The 21,726-nt window shown below is 34.8% G+C and overlaps 2 protein-coding genes and 1 non-coding gene across 5 annotated transcripts; 1 reads left to right on the top strand and 2 right to left on the bottom strand.

Moving 5' to 3' along the window:
- The first annotated feature begins 3,658 nt into the window (after positions 1–3,658).
- Positions 3,659–13,881, top strand: LOC147565426 (ABC transporter G family member 31-like). 3 transcript variants are annotated; one of them, XM_086651909.1, is made up of 24 exons: positions 3,659–4,167; positions 4,512–4,632; positions 4,717–4,805; positions 5,644–5,728; positions 6,316–6,478; positions 6,867–6,943; positions 7,062–7,206; positions 7,558–7,859; positions 7,931–8,212; positions 8,698–9,014; positions 9,095–9,255; positions 9,337–9,440; positions 9,563–9,719; positions 9,877–9,942; positions 10,100–10,239; positions 10,341–10,667; positions 10,922–11,212; positions 11,296–11,379; positions 11,738–11,871; positions 11,963–12,190; positions 12,333–12,504; positions 12,586–12,673; positions 13,046–13,212; positions 13,293–13,881. In XM_086651909.1, exons 1-24 carry the CDS (start codon positions 3,842–3,844, stop codon positions 13,563–13,565), a joined length of 4,299 nt encoding a protein of 1,432 aa, XP_086508035.1. In that variant the 5' UTR covers positions 3,659–3,841; the 3' UTR covers positions 13,566–13,881. The 3 variants fall into 3 exon arrangements, with proteins under 3 accessions (XP_086508035.1, XP_086508037.1, XP_086508036.1); XM_086651911.1 differs by lacking the exon at positions 5,644–5,728 and having other exon boundaries at positions 3,787–4,167; XM_086651910.1 differs by lacking the exon at positions 7,558–7,859 and having other exon boundaries at positions 3,787–4,167; positions 8,004–8,212.
- Positions 11,527–11,599, bottom strand: TRNAK-UUU (transfer RNA lysine (anticodon UUU)). The gene has a single exon. It is a non-coding gene; the product is annotated as a tRNA-Lys (tRNA).
- On the bottom strand, positions 13,690–15,190 carry LOC147565425 (uncharacterized). Its single transcript, XM_086651912.1, has 3 exons — positions 14,741–15,190; positions 14,341–14,633; positions 13,690–14,153 (listed from the first exon to the last, which is right to left on the bottom strand). The coding sequence occupies exons 1-3, from the start codon at positions 15,018–15,020 to the stop codon at positions 14,088–14,090; spliced, it is 639 nt and encodes a 212-aa protein (XP_086508038.1). The 5' UTR covers positions 15,021–15,190; the 3' UTR covers positions 13,690–14,087.
- Positions 15,191–21,726: the final 6,536 nt, after the last annotated feature.

Raw genomic sequence — 21,726 nt, 5'->3', positions numbered from 1 at the left:
TAGTTGTATCATAAATAAATTAGAATGTCACAACCCTTTGGTGTAACGGTTGGACACCCCTTTTAAGCCCATGAGGTCGTGGGATCGAGTCTCGGTAGAAGCAGTTTGCCAACAAGATTTATTTCATGTAATTTAGGCAATATATAAAGTAATTATTGCAATAAATTTGTCGGGCTTTTAGGCCTCTTTCATACTGTCAGACTTTAGGCCTCTTTCATTATGGTTTAAATTAGGCGGTTATCGTGCTCATCACATCTTCATGATTTATCAATGCCTTATAACGACTAACGTAGATCGTGGTCGATTTCTCAAAATAAATAAATAAATAAATTAGGATCACCAGAAATTTCATAGTTGTATAATAAATGAATTAGGCTCACCATAAATTTCATAGTGTTCATAGTCGTATCATAAATAAATTAGGCTCACCATAAATTTCATAATGTATAATTAGGCTTGCCAGAAATTCATAGTGTTTCAAATTTCAATTAGGCTCACCAGAAACATAAACAAAAAATGAACATCCAAAATAACATAGGACTCTTTTCAAATTTTAATTAGGTTCACCACAAATCTTTATAAGTAACCAATACAAATTTCATAGTGTTTAATTAACAAAGGAGATATTAATTTAACCAACTTAACAATGGAGATTTAATAAGATTTAATGAGTAAGAAATATAATGATAATTTAACCAACTTAACAATGGAGATTTCATAGGCTCACCAAATTCTTTGTAAATAACAATGGAGATGATAATTTATGAAAAAAGAATAAGAAGAATAATTTGAATATTGGGTTGAGTACTCACCAGAAATCTAAGTAGAATTGAAGTTCAATGAAGATAAAGTGATATTTAAAACCCTAAAGTGAAGTTTAATTAAAATCTGAGTAGAAACTTTCCCCAAATCCGAATTCCTCTTATTGAAATCTAAGTAGAAACTTTCTTGCCCTAAACGAATCTAGAGAGATTTTCATTTTTTTAAATCTTTGAAATAACCCTTTAAGAAAATGTGCTTCTATAGGCGCTCCATAGTATTGCTCTAAGCGCTCTTCCCAAACCAGAGAGCGAGATTTTAAACGAATCTAGAGAGTGATTTAAAAAAAAATTAACCCTTGAAATTGTTTTTTTCTTAAATTAGTTATTTTATTGAGAGAGAAAGAGATTTCAATTTCTTTGTTTTAGCCCTTGCAATTTATTTTGTTTCTTTTTTTCTTAAATTGACTATTTTATTTCTAAGAAGGACACTGTTTCTTTCAAATAAGTAGTATTTTATTTCTAAGAAGAACTATATTATAAATTTCGGAAGCGTTTTTAGACAATATCCTTTATCAAAAAAGGAGGTTTGACTCAGTCGACATTTTTTTTCTTCTGTTTTGTTATATAGACTTCAAAGGTGTTTTCGCTGCTATCCTTTTTTTCCTACTCAATTTGAATCAGTTTCTGTAGACATGCTTATTACTAATTAGGGAAGAAATAAAGGGGCACGTTTTCTCACGGGTTTTCATGGTAAGGCATATGAGGAAGAAGATTGATGAAAAAAATTAAAGTTTTAGTATTTATTTTGTTGTTGAAGGTGGCGACCAGTAGGGGTGGGAATCGGTCCGGACCGGTCTGTACCGGACTCTAACTTCATCGACTCGGTCATAAACTGTTGGTGACCACCTATTTACTCGGGCGGACTCGGACGGTCACTCTCAAGAATTCTTTGTTCATTGACCGTCCAAGACCGTTTATTTTACCGGTCCAGTCGGACACCGGACGGTCTCGGTCCGGACTTTCCAATACATTTACTTAATTCAGAACTTTATTTTTATTACCACAAACAAAATTACTTACAAATGAAGATGTTTAGCCAAGAAATCAAAAGTAAATATAAAAAGAAAAAACACAGTTGATCATCATTTGACAAGATATAATTAAGCCATGCACTAATGTTTGGTCTTCCAGAGGACTATATGACTATAGCCAACGATCATCATATATTCATGTCTATGAAATTCAACGGTCAACTTCTAAAAATGAGGACAGTTTAGTCGGTCAACCTATTCGGTCACTCGTACCGGTCGGTTAGCGGTCGGTCCTTCGACATAGAATTTTGACCGTGACCGTCTGCCAATTCTTTCGGGCCGGTCGGACACTGACCGTTATGACCATCGGGTGTCCATGGACAATTTTTATCTCGGTCGAATGGATCAGATAACGGTCTTCCAGATCTTTTTTTTAACCCCTAGCGACCAGTGTCTAGCATGTGACTGGTTCTGACAAATAAAAAAGGAGAAAGAATAGAGAGGGGAATATATTTGTACCGAGGGGAACAAGCAGTTGTCACTGTTAACCACGGGTTACATTATTTTCAAAGGCATTTAGAACATTCAACAGGGGGCCAAATTTTCCTGTTGGTTAAAAATCTGGGTCCAGCCTGGAATTAACCCTAACTTATAAATTTATAATCATTGGGAGATTTCTCAAAGTTCTCTCATCTGGGTCAAAGTAATTGCCTGAGAATCCAAACCAAACATTTTATATTTAATCGAATACAGGACTAGTGTATACAGAAACGTATATTCTTGTATTAGTAATGATCCTGGAACTTGGGACAAATATTTTATACTTGCGTCCCCGCAAGCTTAATGAAAGAATAGATTAAGTTTGCCTTAATTATTTTTCTACTTACTTTCCTTTGAATAGAAATAACTAGTTCCAAATTTCATTATTTTTACTCTTTCCCTTTGGGAGTTGATTGGATAAATTGGAACTATAAGCATCATAAAGGACGGGTTACTTTTATTTTATTTTAAAATTAAATACAAAGTTAAAAGGTGTTTTATTTAATTTTTAATTTTAATTTAAATGGAAATTGAATTTAAATAAAGGAAAGTTAAACTATTATAATAACTTCTAGAAAGGATTAGCTATTTGTCTCTTTAATTCACTTAATATTCGCTCTAAATATGATAGTTTATGACAATTGTGTTTTCTTTTTCGAAGAATTCTGTTTGTTGGCATGATTTGTCCCCCGATGAGAACTCAATTCTCGTGCAAGAACAGAAGAAAGTGAAACATATGGGTGAAGATACCATCTACTCAAAGAAAGTACATATAATAGTGTTGAGTCAGTGCTCATTCAACTCAAAAGCAAGTAGCAATAAGCGGATATTTCCTTTTTCTTTTTTGATATTTTGCAATATTTTGCTTTTGTTGTTGAATACTTTTGAGTTAGATGCCAATAAATTTAATAAACATGACTCATGCTTAGACGATTTATTATAATCAGATAGGTAATGTGTCTAACATAAAATTTGCCAACTTATCCAAATGAAGTAAGTTTTCTCAAATAGTTAACAATATAAACTTCACTTCTACTTTTTCTGGAAAAACTAAATTGTCATGAAAAGTGCAATTAAATTGTCATATCAGTTGGATGAAATGAACTTAGAAACCGTAAGTCTCAAACTTTAATTTATCTATGATTGACTAAGAAGTAAAAAAAAAAAGACAAGTATCACTTCACTAAATTAAGCTTCAATTTTTAGTTCATTTTTAGTGGTCAATCCTATTTACTCTATCATTATAACATTAGGAAACATTGATTTGTTATAAAGTTCATAACTCTTTGTTAATTGAAACCCATAACTACTAAAATGTGGATAATTAAGTCATTAACCTTGAAACTGGATGAACCGGTAAAAAGGTATTTCATTCACTTGTACTTCCAAGTTGTAGGTAAAGAAATTGACAAGTAACTGGCTATAAATAAGGGATAAATTTCCCAAAGTTATTTGCCTTTCAAAATTTTCGCGGGAGAGCTCTCTGGTCAGAAAAATTAGGTCATTTTAATGGCTGCTTCCAACGGAAGTGAGTACTTTGATCTTGAAATCGAACCAAGAAGAGAGAGTTTCGCAAGACATTCAAATGCTGAATTTCTAGCTCAAGATGAAGAAGAACTTCTTTGGTCAGCTATTGAGAGATTACCTACTCGTAAGAGATCTAATTTTGCTTTATTGAAACGAAATTCTACTGAATCAGATGAGAAAACAACGGAAAAGATTGATGTTAGGAAACTTGATCGTTTTGGTAGAGAACTTGTTGTTAAGAATGCTTTTGCTACTAATGAACAAGATAATTTCAAGTTATTATCTGCTGTTAAAGATCGTCTTGATAGGTATTTTTTTTGAAAATCTGAATTTGTTTAGAACTTTAGATCGTTTATGCATTTTAGTTTTTGTAATCTTGTTAACTCCTTAAACCTCTAGTTTTGATCTTCATTTCAACTATTTTAGTTTTAATGAGAGAGAGAGAGAGAGAGAGAGAGAGAGAGAGAGAGAGAGAGAGAGAGAGAGAGAGAGAGAGAGAGAGAATGATTTCTGATAAGTATGATTGTATCTGTGCTTTTTCCTAATTGGATGAAAGAGAAGCATCTTTCTGAGTTTCTCAGAATTTGAGTTGATGAAGTATTTAGCAGTTTTCTGATTTATGTCTGTACTTTAAATTTTCATTATCCAACAGAGTTGGATTAGAGGTTCCTAAAGTTGAAGTTAGGTTCGAGAGATTGAATATCAAGGCAGATGTTCAAACAAGCTCAAGAGCATTGCCTACGTTGCTGAATTATGTTCGTGATGCTGTGGAGGTAAAAGGAAACATGTTTCTTGAAGAACTTAAAGTTGAGGTTTATTGGAACAGAGTCTGATTCTTTTGCTTATCAAATTTTCAGGAAGTTCTTATAAAGTTGCGAGTATTTCGTACCACTAGGCACTCGCTTACTATTTTGAACAACATCAGCGGTTTCGTTAAACCTGGAAGGTAGAATACCCCGTATCGCTAGTTCTATATTATCTTTTGTTTTTTATGCACATGGAAGAGAAAGAAACCAAATACAACTCAATAGCTATAATTCTAATCAGTATAAAAAATAAGATCAGTTTGATGCTGCTAGATGGTTGTCACCATTTCCTTTTCCACAGGAATTACGAGGACGTAAATTTAAGAACAATCCTTAACAGTAATCCACTTTCTTGTACTATCTCTGATATTGGCCCAGAAAAGGATTTAATCCTATAGACACACAACACTAATGCCTTATGGCTCTACGACTCCACTTGTTGCACGGACTGTTTGTATGTGGACCCGTGGTGTTGACGAGATTGATTTTCAAAACTGAAAAAAAAACTGAAGCATAGATGCAAGAGACTAATATTTAGAGTGATTTTTATTCTATCTTGGTGGTTTACATGGAATGATTCGAGGGTGGATCTTGTTGAATCATAGAACATTATAGAAGATTAGAAGTCATCCTTATATAAAGCTATCCCCTAAAAAGTGGAATAAGACTTGAAACTATTACTTTTAGATATTAATGCTCTATGCTATAAGGTATACCCAACTTGACGGGCTCTGAAGCTTTAACACGATATGGTGAATAATATATTTGAAATAGTCTATATGGTTAAATGCAGAATATTCCCACGGGAAGCACTTAACATTGAGTTTTATATGATTTATTGAGAAAGTATTTTTGTCGGACTGCATCTAACAAAGGCTGAAAACTTTTGACCAAATCCATGTTATGTTTTCTGCTCATATTTCCTCATGGATGCATTGTTCTGCAGCTACACTAACAGGTCTGCGGTTTTACTTGTAGGATGACATTACTTTTGGGTCCCCCAGGTTCCGGTAAATCATCATTGTTAAAAGCTTTAACAGAGAAGCTCGATAACAACTTAGAGGTCTTTATATAAACATTCTTTTTATTTCGTATGCATGAATCTCATGTTTTGGCTGTACCAGCGTGTTCCGAATGATGCTGAAAATTTAAACAAAACCACTATTCACCAACATTAGTCAGCAACGATTAAATGGTAAAACACATATTAGTCTATAGAAAATCTGATCATGTGAGTCATAGCAACAAGTCCAAGCACTCTGATACAATGAGATTGTTTGGGATATTTGCAGAACAAAATGTGTAAGACTGGTTGCTTTGTTTCTTTGATTCCAAATCCTATTAATTGTTAATAGAGATTAATAGTTCTTCCTACTTATAGTTATGGGTGGATCTCTTTTGACAAATGACTCTGATCCTCGCCTATCCCCATTTAGTTCATTTTAGGTGTACAACTTGCACTATAATTAGCTTCTGTTTTATTTTATTTTTTGTCCTGTTCAAGTAAGTAAGCGAATGAATCTTGTAGAGAGGAGGTAAATTTACAGCATCACTGGTATTGGTCTAGAGAGGAAGTTGATTGTCTGGTTATATTATTCAACCATGGCAAGTATAGCTCATGCCCTTTTATACTTCTTTCCCCTTTTTCAGAGAAGTGGGAAAATTACATTCAACGGTCATGCGTTAGACGAGTTTTGTGTCCAACGGACTTCTGCTTACATAAGCCAAGTGGATAATCATATTGCAGAGCTTACTGTCAGAGAAACTCTAGATTTCGGTGCAAGATTTCAAGGTGCAAACAATGGATATGGAGGTTAGTCTACTGAACTCATTATCCAATTTCACCACTTTGTTTGACCTACATCTATTAATTGTGCGCTGTTCCCAATTAAGTCTTGGAAACCTGCTTATTAGAATTATTCACTACAACTTAGATATATTTGGGTTAAGTTATCAATGAAAAGTGTGTTCTCTTGTTCACATATTGCTAATATCAATTGTCAAGCATTCTCTGTGTCACTTGAAGAAATCTATGTGCTCTTGTGAACGTAAATTTCACTCTTCATTTTTAGAATGTGAAGGTTACCGTCATCATAAGTACTTGTTATGATAGTAAGTAAAGGTCATTGTTATGACATTTACTTTTTGTGATAGAAGATTCACTTAGTATTAGAATTACTCTTGACAATGTAATTTTGTAGGGTATTTGAATGATCTAGCCAGACTAGAGAAAGAAAAAAAGATACGCCCTAGTCCAGAAATCGATGCATTTATGAAGGTTGTCTTCCAAATCTCTTGTGCTTAGAATTGATTGAACAATCTGCTTCCTTAAGGACTTACCCGTTTGATTAATAACTTCTATTATTTTCATTTTGTTTTTCCTTAAACCTGCTCAGGCATCTGGTGTTGCTGGTAGAAGACACAGTCTTGCAACAGATTATATCTTAAAAGTGTTAGGTCTGGATATATGTGCTGATACCTTTGTTGGTAATGATATGGTCAGAGGTATTTCAGGTGGTCAAAGGAAGAGAGTCACTACAGGTAACTTCATTCAAATCAAATCTTCTTCCTAACTTTCACATGTATTACTTAAAAGAATCATATCATCAAACAAAAGCAAGATTGCTTATGCTCAGATTTGGCAGTATTTTGTAATTCATGATCAGGAACCCCAGTTAGCATAGACGCTTCCTTTTTCCAGGCGACAGCTTATCTTAGTTTTTATGTTGTAATACATATGACAGAAGATAATATCACCCACATTTATGTATGAATTGTTTCACGGCTTTTGACACCTTTATCCATATCTAGAAAAGCCGTCACGTCTGGCAATTGTTAATAAAATCGTGCTTCAGGGAGTTTGCTGAACTTTTTAGTTGCTGCCAAATTTAGGAGAAATGATAGTTGGGCCAATAAAGACCCTCTTAATGGATGAAATTTCTACGGGGCTCGATAGTTCTACAACATATCAAATTGTCAAATGCGTAAGGAACTTTGTTCATCAAATGGAGGGTACTGTGTTGATGGCCCTTCTTCAGCCTGCACCTGAAACATTTGATTTGTTCGATGATATTATTCTATTATCAGAAGGGCATATTGTTTATCAAGGTCCTCGAGAACAAGTTGTGGAGTTCTTTGAATCGTTAGGCTTTCAATTGCCACCTCGTAAGGGTGTCGCAGATTTCCTTCAAGAGGTATGATTCTTTAGAGTGGCATTCACTTTAGTTTTTTACTTTATAGAACCTGAGTTAACTTTCATTCCTAGGTCACATCAAGAAAAGATCAAGAAAAATACTGGGCTGATCGTTCAAGACCATATGTGTTTCTTCCTGTTTCAGAAATTAGACATGCATTTGAGAACTCTGAATATGGAAAGTCTGTAAGGGCAACTCTTTCAGTTCCATATGATAGAAAGAACTGTCATCCTTCATCTCTTTCAAAGACAAAGTTTGCTATATCAAAATTGCAACTCTTCAAAACATGCTTTAATCGAGAAATTGTGCTTATCAAAAGGCATAGGTTCCTTTACACATTCAAAACATGCCAAGTATGTTTTACTTTACTCTCTTCCATTTTCCTCTTATTTATAGTGATATATTTGAACAATCTTAGTTCATTGTTATTCTGTTGAAATATAAAAAAAATTCTAATCGAACCGAAGTGCTGACTGAGGGAAAATGAAAGCAAGACACTGAGACTATTTTAAGGTTTTAGGCAGAGCTGTAGCATCTATATAAATATTTTTTGTGGTTCCATTATGTTTTTGATGTGTCGGTTTCATGTTTCTGTATAGATACGTGTAAGTCTTCGATCATATTTGATTCTTTCTATGAATTCCTATTCTTGAATCTTGATTACCCACAGTTGTTTGCTTTTTTCAAGGGCACCATATCATGAAACTGACGCGCGGTCACTTCCTAGGCAGTAGCTGAAACTGAAAAGCCATAGGAAATATAAATTTTTTGTTATATGCTCTCACACTACAGTTCGAGTCTGACTACTGAATTACATTTTCAACTGCGTATTTTACAGGTCGCTCTAACGGGGTTAGTCACATGCACTATGTTTCTACGAACAAGATTGCATCCTACAGACGAGATAAATGGAAACTTATATCTTGCTTGCTCGTATTTTTCACTGCTGCATCTGATGTTTAATGGACTTGCTGAATTACCTATTATGATATCTCGACTCCCAGTATTTTACAAACACAGAGACAATCTATTCCATCCCGCCTGGGCCTGGTCTATTCCTAGTTGGATTGTGCGCATACCTTACTCCATGCTTGAAGCTATTGTCTGGTCATGCGTTGTATATTATACAGTTGGTTTTGCCCCAGGTTCTGGGAGGTATATCTTGCTTGATAACTTGTGTTGTTAGTCAGTTCTAAAAGTTTCTTACCAGTCATTTAACTCCTTCAATGTTTTAGGTTTTTCCGATACATGCTCGTCCTCTTTTCCTTACATCAAATGGCTTTGGGCCTATTTCGAATGTTGGGTGCTATTGGGCGAGATATGATTATTGCCAATACATATGGATCTGCCTGTTTACTTGCAGTAGTCTTACTGGGAGGATTTATTATTCCGAAAGGTTGTTAGACCTATTCTATTTTGATGCCTATAATGATATTATATCCTTAGATGCCCCTAATGATTCTGAAAATCTTTTTAGACCAAATCAAGCCGTGGTGGATTTGGGGTTTTTGGTTGTCCCCATTAACGTATGCACAACGTGCAATTTCGCTTAATGAGTTCACTGCGACAAGATGGATGAAGGTAATGCTTACACAGAGCTCGTCTTCCCGAACGTTGTTTAAATTTTATACACATGCTCACATAAATACTTTGGGTCCACTATGGGACTAGATTTAAGTTTTTCGTTCATTATCGCTATACAGGACTCTAAATATGGAAACGATACAGTTGGAATCAATGTTCTTCATTCTCATGGGCTTCCTTCTGATGATCGATGGTATTGGCTTGGTGTTGGTGCCTTACTACTCTACGCAATTTTATTCAACATCATCACGACTCTTGCTCTGTCTTACCTTAATCGTAAGTATGGAATTTTTTTGAGCATCATCTCAATCAAAATATTCTCCTGTTCTTTACATTTATATTTCATTAACCTAAAATCTTGTTCTTAGCTTTCTTTTTCCATCTAGACTGCTTGTTATCGTCAAAATATAATCGCCTGAAATATTTGTTTTAGCTATCACGAAGGCCCCAACAGCAATCCCTTTTGACAATGAAGAACATATCTCTGGTGAAAGTAACGGTCAGTCCACTATCTTTGTTGTTTGAACCAGAGTTAAATTTGATGCCATTCCTAGAGCTAATAAAAATATTTACGTTTTATTATTTCACCTGAAGGTAAACATTTGGCTACTGTTAGCTATACATTTGTCACACTAATAGTAACCTGACAATTGCAGTAACACCAGTAAGAAAAAACACGCGTAAAATGGGATCCGTGTCTATTGAAAACAGACCTCGTGAGAAGGGAATGATTCTTCCATTTCAACCATTGTCAATGACATTTCACAATGTCAATTACTCTGTGGATATGCCCAAGGTAAATTTGTATCCTTATTGTTTAAAAAAAATGTCTATCATCTTCTCTTTCATCACTTAATATCACTAAAATTACCTTAAAACTTATTTTGATTACGTCAGGAAATGGAAGGTACTGGACAAAAGAAGTTGCAACTTTTATCAAATGTTAGCGGAGTATTCTCACCCGGCGTCCTTACGGCATTAGTTGGTACAAGTGGAGCAGGCAAAACAACATTAATGGATGTGCTTGCTGGGAGGAAGACTGGTGGATATATAGAAGGAGATATTATGATATCAGGGTACCCGAAAGAGCAAAGTACTTTTGCCAGAATTTCGGGATACGTAGAACAAACAGATATACATTCTCCTCAGGTGACAGTTGAAGAGTCACTATGGTTCTCTGCAACACTTCGGCTTCCTAGTGAAATCAGCAAAGAAACGAAACATGTAAGTTGCTTGTTTTTGCCTTCAGACTTTTCAATAGTATTTTGTGTCCTTGAGGAGCATCTGGACACTGGGCTATAGGTACAAGCTCAAGCTTCGTAAGCGTCGAGGCTTTTTAGATGATTTTGTGGTTCCTTCATCAGAAACAAAACCCTGTAGGCTGTAGCTGTTGGACTTAGTGTGAGGTGTCAAAAGCTAAGACAACATTGATAAATGCTGCGGCATGAGTTTTTACAGTTTCTTTTCTTGTGATGCAGGAGTTTGTTGAACAAGTTCTGGAACTTGTAGAGCTTAATAAGCTGAGAAACGCTGTGGTTGGTTTGCCGGGAACTAGTGGTTTATCAACAGAACAAAGAAAACGTCTTACAATTGCAGTTGAGCTTGTGGCGAATCCTTCTATTATTTTTATGGACGAACCAACTTCTGGGTTAGACGCACGAGCAGCAGCTATCGTAATGCGTGCTGTACGTAATACTGTTGACACTGGAAGAACAGTCGTTTGTACTATACATCAACCAAGTATCGATATATTTGAAGCATTTGATGAGGTTGGTAGCTTTCGTGTTTCTGATAATTAGTGTAACTTGCACACTTTATCGATATTAAATTAGCTTCTTGTTTGTTGGATCAGTTACTTCTAATGAAACGAGGAGGTCAAGTTATATATGGTGGGAATCTTGGCGAAAATTCACAAGTTATGATCGACTACTTTCAGGTATAGTTAATTCATTAGGCGGAGGTCAAGTTATATGTACTCATAGAGGCTTGTCTTTAAATTCAGCATTATTATAGTTGCTAAAAACCATTCATGTTTTAGTCGAAAGAATTATATAAGGTTGTGAGAAAGCAAAAATAAATGAGACGCCGTCCGTGGGAATCGAACCCACGACCACACGGTTAAAAGCCGTGCGCTCTACCAGCTGAGCTAGGACGGCTCATTCAATTGAAGAGGTCAAGATCAAAATGTAGTGTTTTTCTTGCTTATTAAAAGCGAGTATAAATACCAAATACTATACTGTTACAATGATATTTACGAATAAAATATTCAACATGACTATCTCTTTTTTCCTCAGAGTATTGAGGGAATTCCTCGTATCCGTAGTGGATATAATCCAGCAACTTGGGTTCTCGAGGTTACAACACTATTTTCGGAACAACAAATTGGTCAAGATTTTGCAGATATATACAGAAACTCTGCTCAATTCAGGTAACTTTGAACACTTTCTTATTGGAACAACACACTCTACATCTGGACAAAATGATATAACTTATAACTAAATAACATGCTTCTTATGCAGGGAAGTGGAAGCTCGAATCGAGAACTTAAGTACTCCACCTGTTGGTTCACAGCCCCTGAAATTTGACTCCGTATTTTCACAAGACAGTATAACTCAACTTCGCACTTGCTTATGGAAACAAAATCTTATGTACTGGAGAAATCCATCGTATAATGTCATGCGGTTGATCTTTACTACAATTTGTGCATTCATATTAGGCTCGTGTTTTTGGAAACTTGGTTCAAAAAGGTAATTTTCCTTCTCCTCCGAAATTCCAATCAATCGCATGATCTTTGCCTCATATATACCCTTGATGAAAAAATCTTTGCATCTTCGTTTTCTTTTTTCTTATCGTTCGGTTAATATATAACATGTTCCTTATGTTCTATAGGGAAACAACTCAAGATGTGATTACAGTAATGGGAGCCTTATATTCAGCTTGCTTGTTTCTTGGCGTCAATAACTCTTCCACCATTCAACCAGTAGTTGCCATCGAGCGAACTGTGTACTACAGAGAGAAAGCAACTGGAATGTACTCCTCGTTTCCTTACGCGGCTGCCCAAGTAAGAGCTTTTTCAACTGAATTTATCTATGTTGTATTTGAAAGCGAGCAAGTTATACTTATTTTCTTTCTCATCCAACAGGGTCTTATAGAAATTCCATACATTGCTGTACAGACAGTAATATATGCTGTTATTACATTCTTTATGATCAATTTCGAGAGAACAATAGGTAATATTTTTTGACTAATCTTCATGTTAGTGAAGGTACTTATTACATTCTCATTGTCCGAAACTGACTCGTCTAAATCCTATGTGTCTTAGTCTGGGGCAAATTAATTATTTTAGATTACTTCAGACAAGGGATTCTTAATTTTAGATTTATTTCATGCCCTTGACTCAATTAGACTCAAAAGAAGGATGCCTTGACCATTTTGACGAGCGAGACATTATGAGTCAGACAAAACTGAACAATCTGAAATCTGACTTGAGTCAATTCAGATCTCAAGTAACATTGAAGTAACATTGGTGAAACTTGAAATAATCTCATTTTTGTGAAGTAACATTGGTTCTGAATATGATAAAACGCTTCTGATTTTTGCAGCAAAATTCCTGTTGTACGTGTTGTTTATGTTCCTTACGTTCATGTATTTCACATTTTTTGGGATGACGGCCGTTGGTTTAACACCTTCAACACAATTAGCCGCTGTTATCTCTTCCGCATTTTACTCACTCTGGAACCTCCCCGCTGGTTTTCTTATCCCCAAGCCAGTAAGTCCTCTACTTTTCCTCTTAATTCGTATACTCCCCATACATTTTTCTTGAATTCTAACTTATAAATATACATATAGAGCATTCCCCCGTGGTGGATTTGGTGCCACTATATTTCCCCATTGGCATGGACACTTCGAGGTATTATAACGTCTCAGTTAGGTGATTCTAAAGCTCATATTACCGGTGCTGGATTCGAAGGGTCAGTTCAAGAATACATCAAACAATACCTTGGTTATGGACTTGGTTCTGGTATGATTGGTATTAGTGCACTTATACTTGTTTGTTTCTGTGCACTCTTCTTTAGTCTCTATGCTGCCTCGATTAAGATCCTCAATTATCAAAGAAGATAACTAATCTTTCTGAAGTAACCACGAAATGTATGTTAGAAATAGAAGATTAAACCGATGATGATGATGATGGTGAAATCCGCCTCTTTTGCGCAATTGTGTTAGGTGTTAGTCAAGAACAGTGACATTAGGAATAAAGAGTATATATACATAATGTGAAAAAATTACAACATTTAATCTTTTCGAACTTGAGTTCGAATCTCCCCTATAGAAAAAGAAATTTATGTCTATCTTGAATGTAATAAGTGAACTAGTTACAAATATACATGTAATTGTAATTGAAGGAAGATACCTGATATATCAATCCTTCTTTTGTTTTTGGTTCTTGTTTAGGACCTCTCTATAGTATAATACAAAGACTTCGACAAATTATCGACCGACCTGATAATCTTGTACCCAAACAAGTAGTCAAGTGTCGTATCTTTGCCGCCACTTCGAAGTAAATATTCATCTTCAAATTCACACCCACCGTTCCGGTTGGTAATAAATAAGTGTATGAAATTTGGACAAATGAAACTACCTTAACTATTTTGCTCTTGCTTGTTGTAGAATTTTATTATAACTTGAATACCCCTTGTGGCAAGCATTAACCTGCAGAAATAACCCAACAACAAAAAAAAGTTCAGTCAGCCAGGATGTTAACATCGGATATAGTTCTCTCACACGAGCCGGTTGTACGACAGATTGACCAGCTAAATCAGAGAGACCTTATGTGAGAGAATTATATGTACAGATACATTTTTCGCAGAGGAATGACTAGAGGAATGACTATACTTACAGCTTCAATGTCAATTTTGTAAATAAGAAGTTTTCTTCTCTCTCGGCAGCTAGTCCGATATGAAACAATTATATGCCCCACTGCCAAAACAATAGAACTCAAAATCAAAGCTAGGTTAACCGGTCGAACAAATCCACCACCACCACCGCCGCCGCCGGCGCCGCCACTTATTCCACAAACCACATATGAAGCTTTTAGAGAAACAAAAATCAAAGACCCAACTGAACAAAACATAGTAATCCCCAAATACGGCCCATGAGAAAGCTTCGGCCCATCACATAAACAATAAACACCTGCACCAAAAAAAAAAAAAAATCCCCAAATAATTAGGTTTTGCTTTTCAAATTGAAATCAGGAATTAGGTTTTCTTTCTTGAAGTATTCAATATATAGTTACTTACATAGTATAACGGCGGATCGAACAATAGAGAGTAAAGGAATATCAATGAGAGATGATCGGAAATCATAATTTAAAATCAAATTGGAGTAGAAATTTTGTAGAGAGAGAGATGAAGGAGGAAGAGAAAGAGAGAGAATAGCAGAAGGTAGAATAGAATCAGCTAAAATGAGTAGAATAGGAGCTGAGAATAAAAGGAAAGAGAATAACATCGTGATTAAGAAAAATAAAGTCTTAATAGCTCTTAAACTACGTCTAAACTTCTCTTGATTTTTCAATCCCATCTTTAATTCTTCAGTGATTCAATCCTCTTGTTCTTCTTCTTGTTTCTCAAATCAAAATTGATGATTCAATAAATCTTAGCACAAAAGTTAAGCTAGAGAGAGAGAGAAAGAGAAGAAAAAGAACAGTGAGAGAGAGAGGAAGAGAGAGAAGGAGAAAAGCCCCTGCGCGTGAACTTGGCGTAATCGATGACTTTATATATAAATGAAAAATAGTGACGAACGCGTCCCAAACGCTTAAACTATTTTGTTGTTAATCTCTAATACAAAAACCTATGAAAGTGGCCTTTTTTTGTCTCTTCATTGGGATAGTTTGACTTGTTTTAGCCTGAATCATCTCTCTCAAATTGACCTAATTTTTATACATATTTACAGTCATATAATTTAAATGGGATCGAAAATGACTTAGATATTATATTATTACTTACTTGACAATTCTTTTTCTTTTGTAAATCTTTTCTCACCCTATCAACCCAAATAAATCATTTAAACGAGTCGACCTTCACAAAGTAAATACAACAATAAGAGTTTTAAATTTTCGAGTCAATTTAGACATTTTCAGGCGTACCTTTTTTTGAACTGTTCAGCGTGTGCTTCGAACTCTTGACCTCTAAGTGGAAGATTATACCTCTTACCACTCCAACCAAAGATTGTTGGCCAGACATATCTTGATTTATATTTACCATCACTAAAAACATTTTGGTCTTTAGAAATTCATATAAAGATTCCTAAAAATCGTCCTCGGTTAACGAAAGTTGATCTTTACTTTTGTTGAACACAAATCAATAAATGTAGATCAACTTTTGTTGAACACAAATCAATAAATGATGGATTTTAAAATTGAGACAGTGTTAGACAAGAGAGTATCTTTCTTTTTGATTGGCGGACCTATAGATATTGGTGTGTATTTATGACTGTAACGAAAAGCTTCTAGAGTAATGGATAGAAGTTGCCTAGTAAAGTTGGAGGTTGGAGTGGAGAGGGCAAAAAATTGGTAGTTGAAGAAAGAAGAAACGTAACTTGGTAGTTTAGAACACGTGGAAGTCGTTGGTCAAAGTCAAATGGAGGCTTCTTCTCTTCTCTCTACTTCTCTTTTCTTTGTCAAAGATTCCAACTTCCTAATTTCCTGATCCGGCTTCCATTCATTTCAACTCTTTTCTTTTTTTCAACTCTATTGCCCAACTCTCTCTTCTTTTCTCTCTCAAACAGGGGTGGCCCTGGGCCAAAGCGAACAAAGCGTCGTTTCGGGCCACCGGTTTTTAGGGGCCACCAAGACATTAATTTTTGTAAGAAATATATAAGAAGTCCAACTCTCTAAAAAAAATTATAAGGGCCCCATTTAAAAAATGTTAAGTAAAAAGGGCCACCAAATTTGTTGATCTTTAAATGAAAGGCGGGCTCAAAGTTTGTTTGATTTATGGGAAAGCAGAGTAGAAAGTGTTGATTCAAAAAGTGGTGGAGACAAGTGATGATTACGAGAAGCTTAACCCATTTAAAAAATGTTAAGTAAAAAGGGTCACCAAGACATTAGGTTTCAAGCTCCACAATTACGAGAAGCTTTAGAAGAATTGGTGGAGACAAGTGATGATTCAAAAACAATTTATGATGCCAAAAATATATTAAAACAAGACTTTGAAAATTTTGAATTCCTTTTGATCATGGTTATTTGGCATAATATACTGTTTGTGGTAAACTCTGTTAGCAAAACACTTCAAACTGAAGATATAGATATTGATGTTGCATTAAAGAAAAGTGGAAATTGAATGAACTCATTCGTTATCTTGAAGATTATAGAGAAGTGAGATTTGAAGAAGGCATGGTTGAAGCTAAAGAGATTGTCATTAAAATGGGATCTGAAATAACATTTCGAGAAAAACGTATTATTCGAAGAAAAAAACAGTTTGACGAGAATGCGTGTGAAGATCCATCAATGTCACCTGAAGAAGCATTTAGAGTTAATTATTACATATACATATCAGATCAGACTCTTTCTTCATTTAAGAGCAGATTCGAGCAAACTAGAAATACAAAGAAATATTTCGTTTTCTGTTTGAGTTATAAAAGTTAAACTCCCAAGATGATGGTGATTTGAGAGATTCATGTGTTCGTCTTGGAACCTTTTTCAAGCATAATGAGTCATATGACATAGACGGAATAGACTTATTTTCTGAACTGAAAGTGTTGAAGCGTCTTTTACCAGATGAGATCAAAAGACCAACTGAAGTGCTAGATTATTTGAAATATATGAAAGGTTGTTAACCGAACACATGGGTTTCTTATCGAATTATGTTAACGATTCCAGTTATTGTTGCCTTTCCAGAAAGAAGCTTTTCTAAGTTGAAGTTGATTAAGTCTTATATTCGATCTACTATGTCACAAGAAAGGTTAAACGGGTTAGCTATATTATCTGTTGAGAAGGATATAGCTGACAGTCTTGATTATTCGACAATTATTAGTGACTTTGAAGCGAAAAATTTAAGAAGAACAAAATTTCAGTGATTGTAATTATCAAAAAATTATTTTGTTATATAAATATGATGAAAATATTTTGCTGTACTTACGGTTTTCATGTAAATACATTTATACGTTTTACAATTTGATAGAAAGGGCCACATTTTCAGACCTCGCTTCGGGCCACCGAAAAGTCAGGACCGCCCCTGCTCTCAAATTTCATCTCGTGCAACTATAACGACTAATCAGGAGGGGCACTACAAAGGGCCTTTTGTTTCCAACTACCAAAGTGGGAGACGTATTATATTCTTATAATTATAGGCGAAAGTATTTTTTGTGCAATAAAACAGCAATACTGCAGTTGAAAGATGTACCGGCTTAATGTTAATGGCTCCCAAATCTAGTTTTTTTTTACCTAGTAAGTCTATTTATTTTCTCCCTCTCGCAAATCTCTCATTCTCTCACTCCCTAATATCTACCGTGGCTGATCCAAAACATTTTTCTTCAGAGGGCACTTTTAGTTGTAATACAATATTGTAAGTTCTCCAAAAGTCTTGATGACATTGAAACGAATAAACAGACTCACAAATGAAAGGGCTAGACTTGGAACTGATTTGAAATGGGAGTCGAAAGTAAGAAATATTAATGCTAAAATTATAACTAATTAAAGTCAACGGGTATAAAAGCATCTCCAACCTGCGCCCGACAGAGGCCGAAAATTTGATTTTTCTGCCTCAGTCGGAGAGTCCAACCCTAGTCGGTTGGGGCTTAGCCTCAACCGACCACTTTAGTCGACCCTAAGATGAGGGTCGGCTGAAGTCCCCAACATGACCGTTGGGGACATCCCAACGGTCATGTTGATGTAATCCCCTAGTCGTTAATCCAACGGCTAGGTCTTCTCTGTTTTTCTTTTTTAAATGTAATTACTTTTAAATTTTTTTTTAAAACTGTAATTAGTATTAAAAAAAAGTTTTAAATTCTAACAAAAATTCACATATTAATAATTAAAATACATCTCACCAACGTGTCGATCCCCGAATAATTCTCCAACCTTGGAAAAAAAATATTATTTCGAATATAGTTCAAAACACGTGTTTCGCGCATACACAAGATCACAAATGTTTGCCGCATACCTACAAAAAACCCCAAACACGCGTTTCCCATATGCACAAATTTTTGACCTCAAGAGTGGCTAGGATTGGAGTTTAATTTTTGGGGCTGAACTGAGGCTGAAAATTTTGAGTGGAAAAGTGATTTTTTCGGCATAAGACAGACTGAGGTTGGAGATGCTCTAACAAACTTATTTGTCAAGATCCAAAATTGAAACAGTTTTGCCCTTCAAGGAACCGAACAGGTCCTAATGGGTGGGCGTACGCTCATCAATCTATAAGGCAAAGATTCTTTAGGGCATAAAGAAAAGTTTTCGGGACATAAAGACTTAGTCAATCAAGATTGATTTAAAGGACATTTATTTTTTAACCCAAAAGTTCACTTGTACTCCTTAATCTCCATCCATTGTCTCCTCCCTATGTCACCTGTTCGTTTTCTCTGTCCTTATATGTATATATACATGCTCTCTCTACCTTCTGTGTTACTGGAAAATGAGCTACAGTGAAGAATTTAAAATCATCTTCTTTTATTTGCAATCATCTTCTTTTATTTTCTTGATATATTAGTTACATGATTATTGTCTTAATAGACATGTTTTTTACATGAAAAAGTGAAATTTGTGACCTCCTCTGTCTTAGGAGTGTGATGAAAATAAAATGGAGACCAAAGATCTGACCTTTCTCATTTGACCCTTTGTTGAATTACCTTTTAATTCCATTATGATATTGAAATTTTTTCTGATGATTGAGACTTGAGAGTTTTAAAAACGAAGTCTAGTCAGTATGGGAGCCATGTTACTATATACGCATGTAACCCATCGATGAGTTAGATTCTTTCATTATAAGAAACAAAATGGTCGGCCAATTACTGCATCGTGGATGATTGGGCCGTTCTCAACCATTATGATTATTTAATCAGTTTATCATGATCTGATTTAAGCCAAATCCTAAATTTTTATTAAACTAATGTAGTATTTAATACGTTTAACTTCTTAATCAAGAGTAACCCTTTTATCTATATTTTTTTTTCGTATTTGTCATATTTGTATCTAGTCAAAAGAATACCATTAGAATAGAAATTAAGGTTTTGACCCAAATCCAATGATAACATAATTTAAATCCTATTAGGTTGAACGCGGAATAAGTTCGAAATGATTGTCAAAAATCACCTCTCACATGCAACACTAACGGCTAACCCATACTCAAGTCACATGGGTGTATGTTCGGCAATATAATACTAATATATAGTGTTTTCGTTGTATTTTATAGTTTACTACCCAACATACTAATGCGGACAATAAGTATATAGAACCAACATTTTTGGTTCTCATCTGGTGAAACGACAAGATCAATGAGCGTATAAATATTTTGAATTATGTAACAATAAATAGACATATCATGTAAGAGCATCTCCAATGGGAGCTCCATTCCTCCAAAGAGTACAACTTTTGGAGGAATGGAGCTCCAATCTTTCTCCAATGGTTCTCCAAATCTCCAAAGATTTGAAGAACCATGAATAGTGCTTCTTCAAACATGAAGGGGCCACTATTCACCTTCTCCATATGAGATGGGACTTTTTATTTGGTCCTTTTGCTTTTATGTGTTTAGTTTAAGTCTTTTAAATTATTTTTTTAGTCCTAATTTATTGTATAAGTTCTTACTTATTCATTTTAAGTCCCTGCTTTAATTTTTTTTTTGTTTTTATCTATTTTTTGTTTAATTCTCTTTTCATGCAATCTTTTTAGTATTTTTTTTTCTAAATATTAGTGATTTTTAATATAATTATTATGTCTTTTTTTATTTCCTATATATGTAGTAAATGAGTTTTTGTTTAAATGGTAGATTAAAATAATGTAGTAAATGTTTTGAAGGGGTGGATAGAGTTGGAACCATTGGAGAACCCCTCCAAAAGTGGGCTCCAAATTTGGAGAAGATGCTCATTTGGAGGGGAACCATTGGAGATGCTCTAACAAAATAAGCCATAAATATTTTTTATACTTTTTTTTTTGTAGCCATTCATCTCTATTTCCCCTGATTATACTTTTTGTTTTACAAGAAATTTTCAAAAATGGTGCATTTGTTGTTATAAAATAGTGACTCGATGATTAAGGAACACTGAGACAGCTAGATTAGATCAAACAAGTTGTCAATGTGAGAGGTGAAAACACCATCGTATTTTACATCAAAATTCTGATGACTTACGTAATTTAAATTCCACATTGGTGATAGACCAGATGAAAGAAACACACGCAGATGCATGTATATGTAAAAACCTTGTGAAGTCACATCTACAATCCTACTTGCCACACTTTCAACAAAAAAAAACCTGTGTTGCCGCCGCTATATCTAGGTTGACACGGCAAGATGCATCGAGGAAGGGGAAGCAAAAAAGAATCCCCATGGGCGAAGGAACGGGAGATTTAACAGGTTATGATGGAAAGAGATGCGCTCCGTTCTGATAACTTTATAGCAGATTACTTAGCTAAACTTGTAAAAAAAAAACTTTGTGGGAAGCGTCATGGGACAAGATACCTCATTTTTTATATAAATATTTGATGTAGACTTTGGCGGAAGCGTAAAATTAATAGAATTCATTGATAAAAATAAGACTAAACTGAAATAAACAAAACGAGAATTATGCAATGGGTTTTTTGAACTTACCCCCTCATCAGTAATTGGTAATTGAGTTTACCCCCCTCAATAATGGGAAATTGAGTTTACCCCCTTAGGTTTACTATTTTTGACAAAAACACAAAGGTTGTGTTTGGCATACGTGAAATAAATATGACTACCAAGAACAATTATCCTTCAATATGATTCCTCGTAGTTATTCCACCTTACTTTTATTGTTTGATTTGGTCGGTAATAAGATTTGTAAAGATTGATTTTGGTTGTAATTTGCGATTTTATCGTCCCATACCAAACATGTCCTTAGCAGTTTTGCTAAAAACACTAAATTCAAGGGGGTAACCTCAATTACTAATTACTGAAGGGGGTAAACTCAATTAATGATTAGTTTTGAGGGGGTAAGCCCAAAAACCCTTATGCAATTAAGGTAGATTTTTGCATTAGATGATTCAAATCAATGCTTAACAAGACAGACTGGACTTCTCTTATATAGAGATTAGACTTTCCTAAATAGACTCAAA

The sequence above is a fragment of the Eschscholzia californica genome, unplaced genomic scaffold (assembly GCF_041429995.1).
Source record: "Eschscholzia californica isolate CP2 unplaced genomic scaffold, dmEscCali1.0.p SCAF_1, whole genome shotgun sequence".
Taxonomy (NCBI): Eukaryota; Viridiplantae; Streptophyta; class Magnoliopsida; order Ranunculales; family Papaveraceae; genus Eschscholzia; species Eschscholzia californica.
This window is presented reverse-complemented; position numbering and strand designations above follow the sequence as displayed.

Coding starts and splice junctions, on each gene's coding strand:
- LOC147565426 (XM_086651909.1), top strand. CDS start 3,842: ATGGCTGCTTCCAACGGAAGTGAGTACTTTGATCTTGAAATCGAACCA. Junction 4,806..5,643: donor GGTTTCGTTAAACCTGGAAG/GTAGAATACCCC, acceptor TTTTACTTGTAG/GATGACATTACTTTTGGGTC. Junction 12,674..13,045: donor CAATTTCGAGAGAACAATAG/GTAATATTTTTT, acceptor TGATTTTTGCAG/CAAAATTCCTGTTGTACGTG.
- LOC147565425 (XM_086651912.1), bottom strand. CDS start 15,020: ATGGGATTGAAAAATCAAGAGAAGTTTAGACGTAGTTTAAGAGCTATT. Junction 14,634..14,740: donor TCGATCCGCCGTTATACTAT/GTAAGTAACTAT, acceptor TTTTTGGTGCAG/GTGTTTATTGTTTATGTGAT. Junction 14,154..14,340: donor ACAAAATTGACATTGAAGCT/GTAAGTATAGTC, acceptor TTATTTCTGCAG/GTTAATGCTTGCCACAAGGG.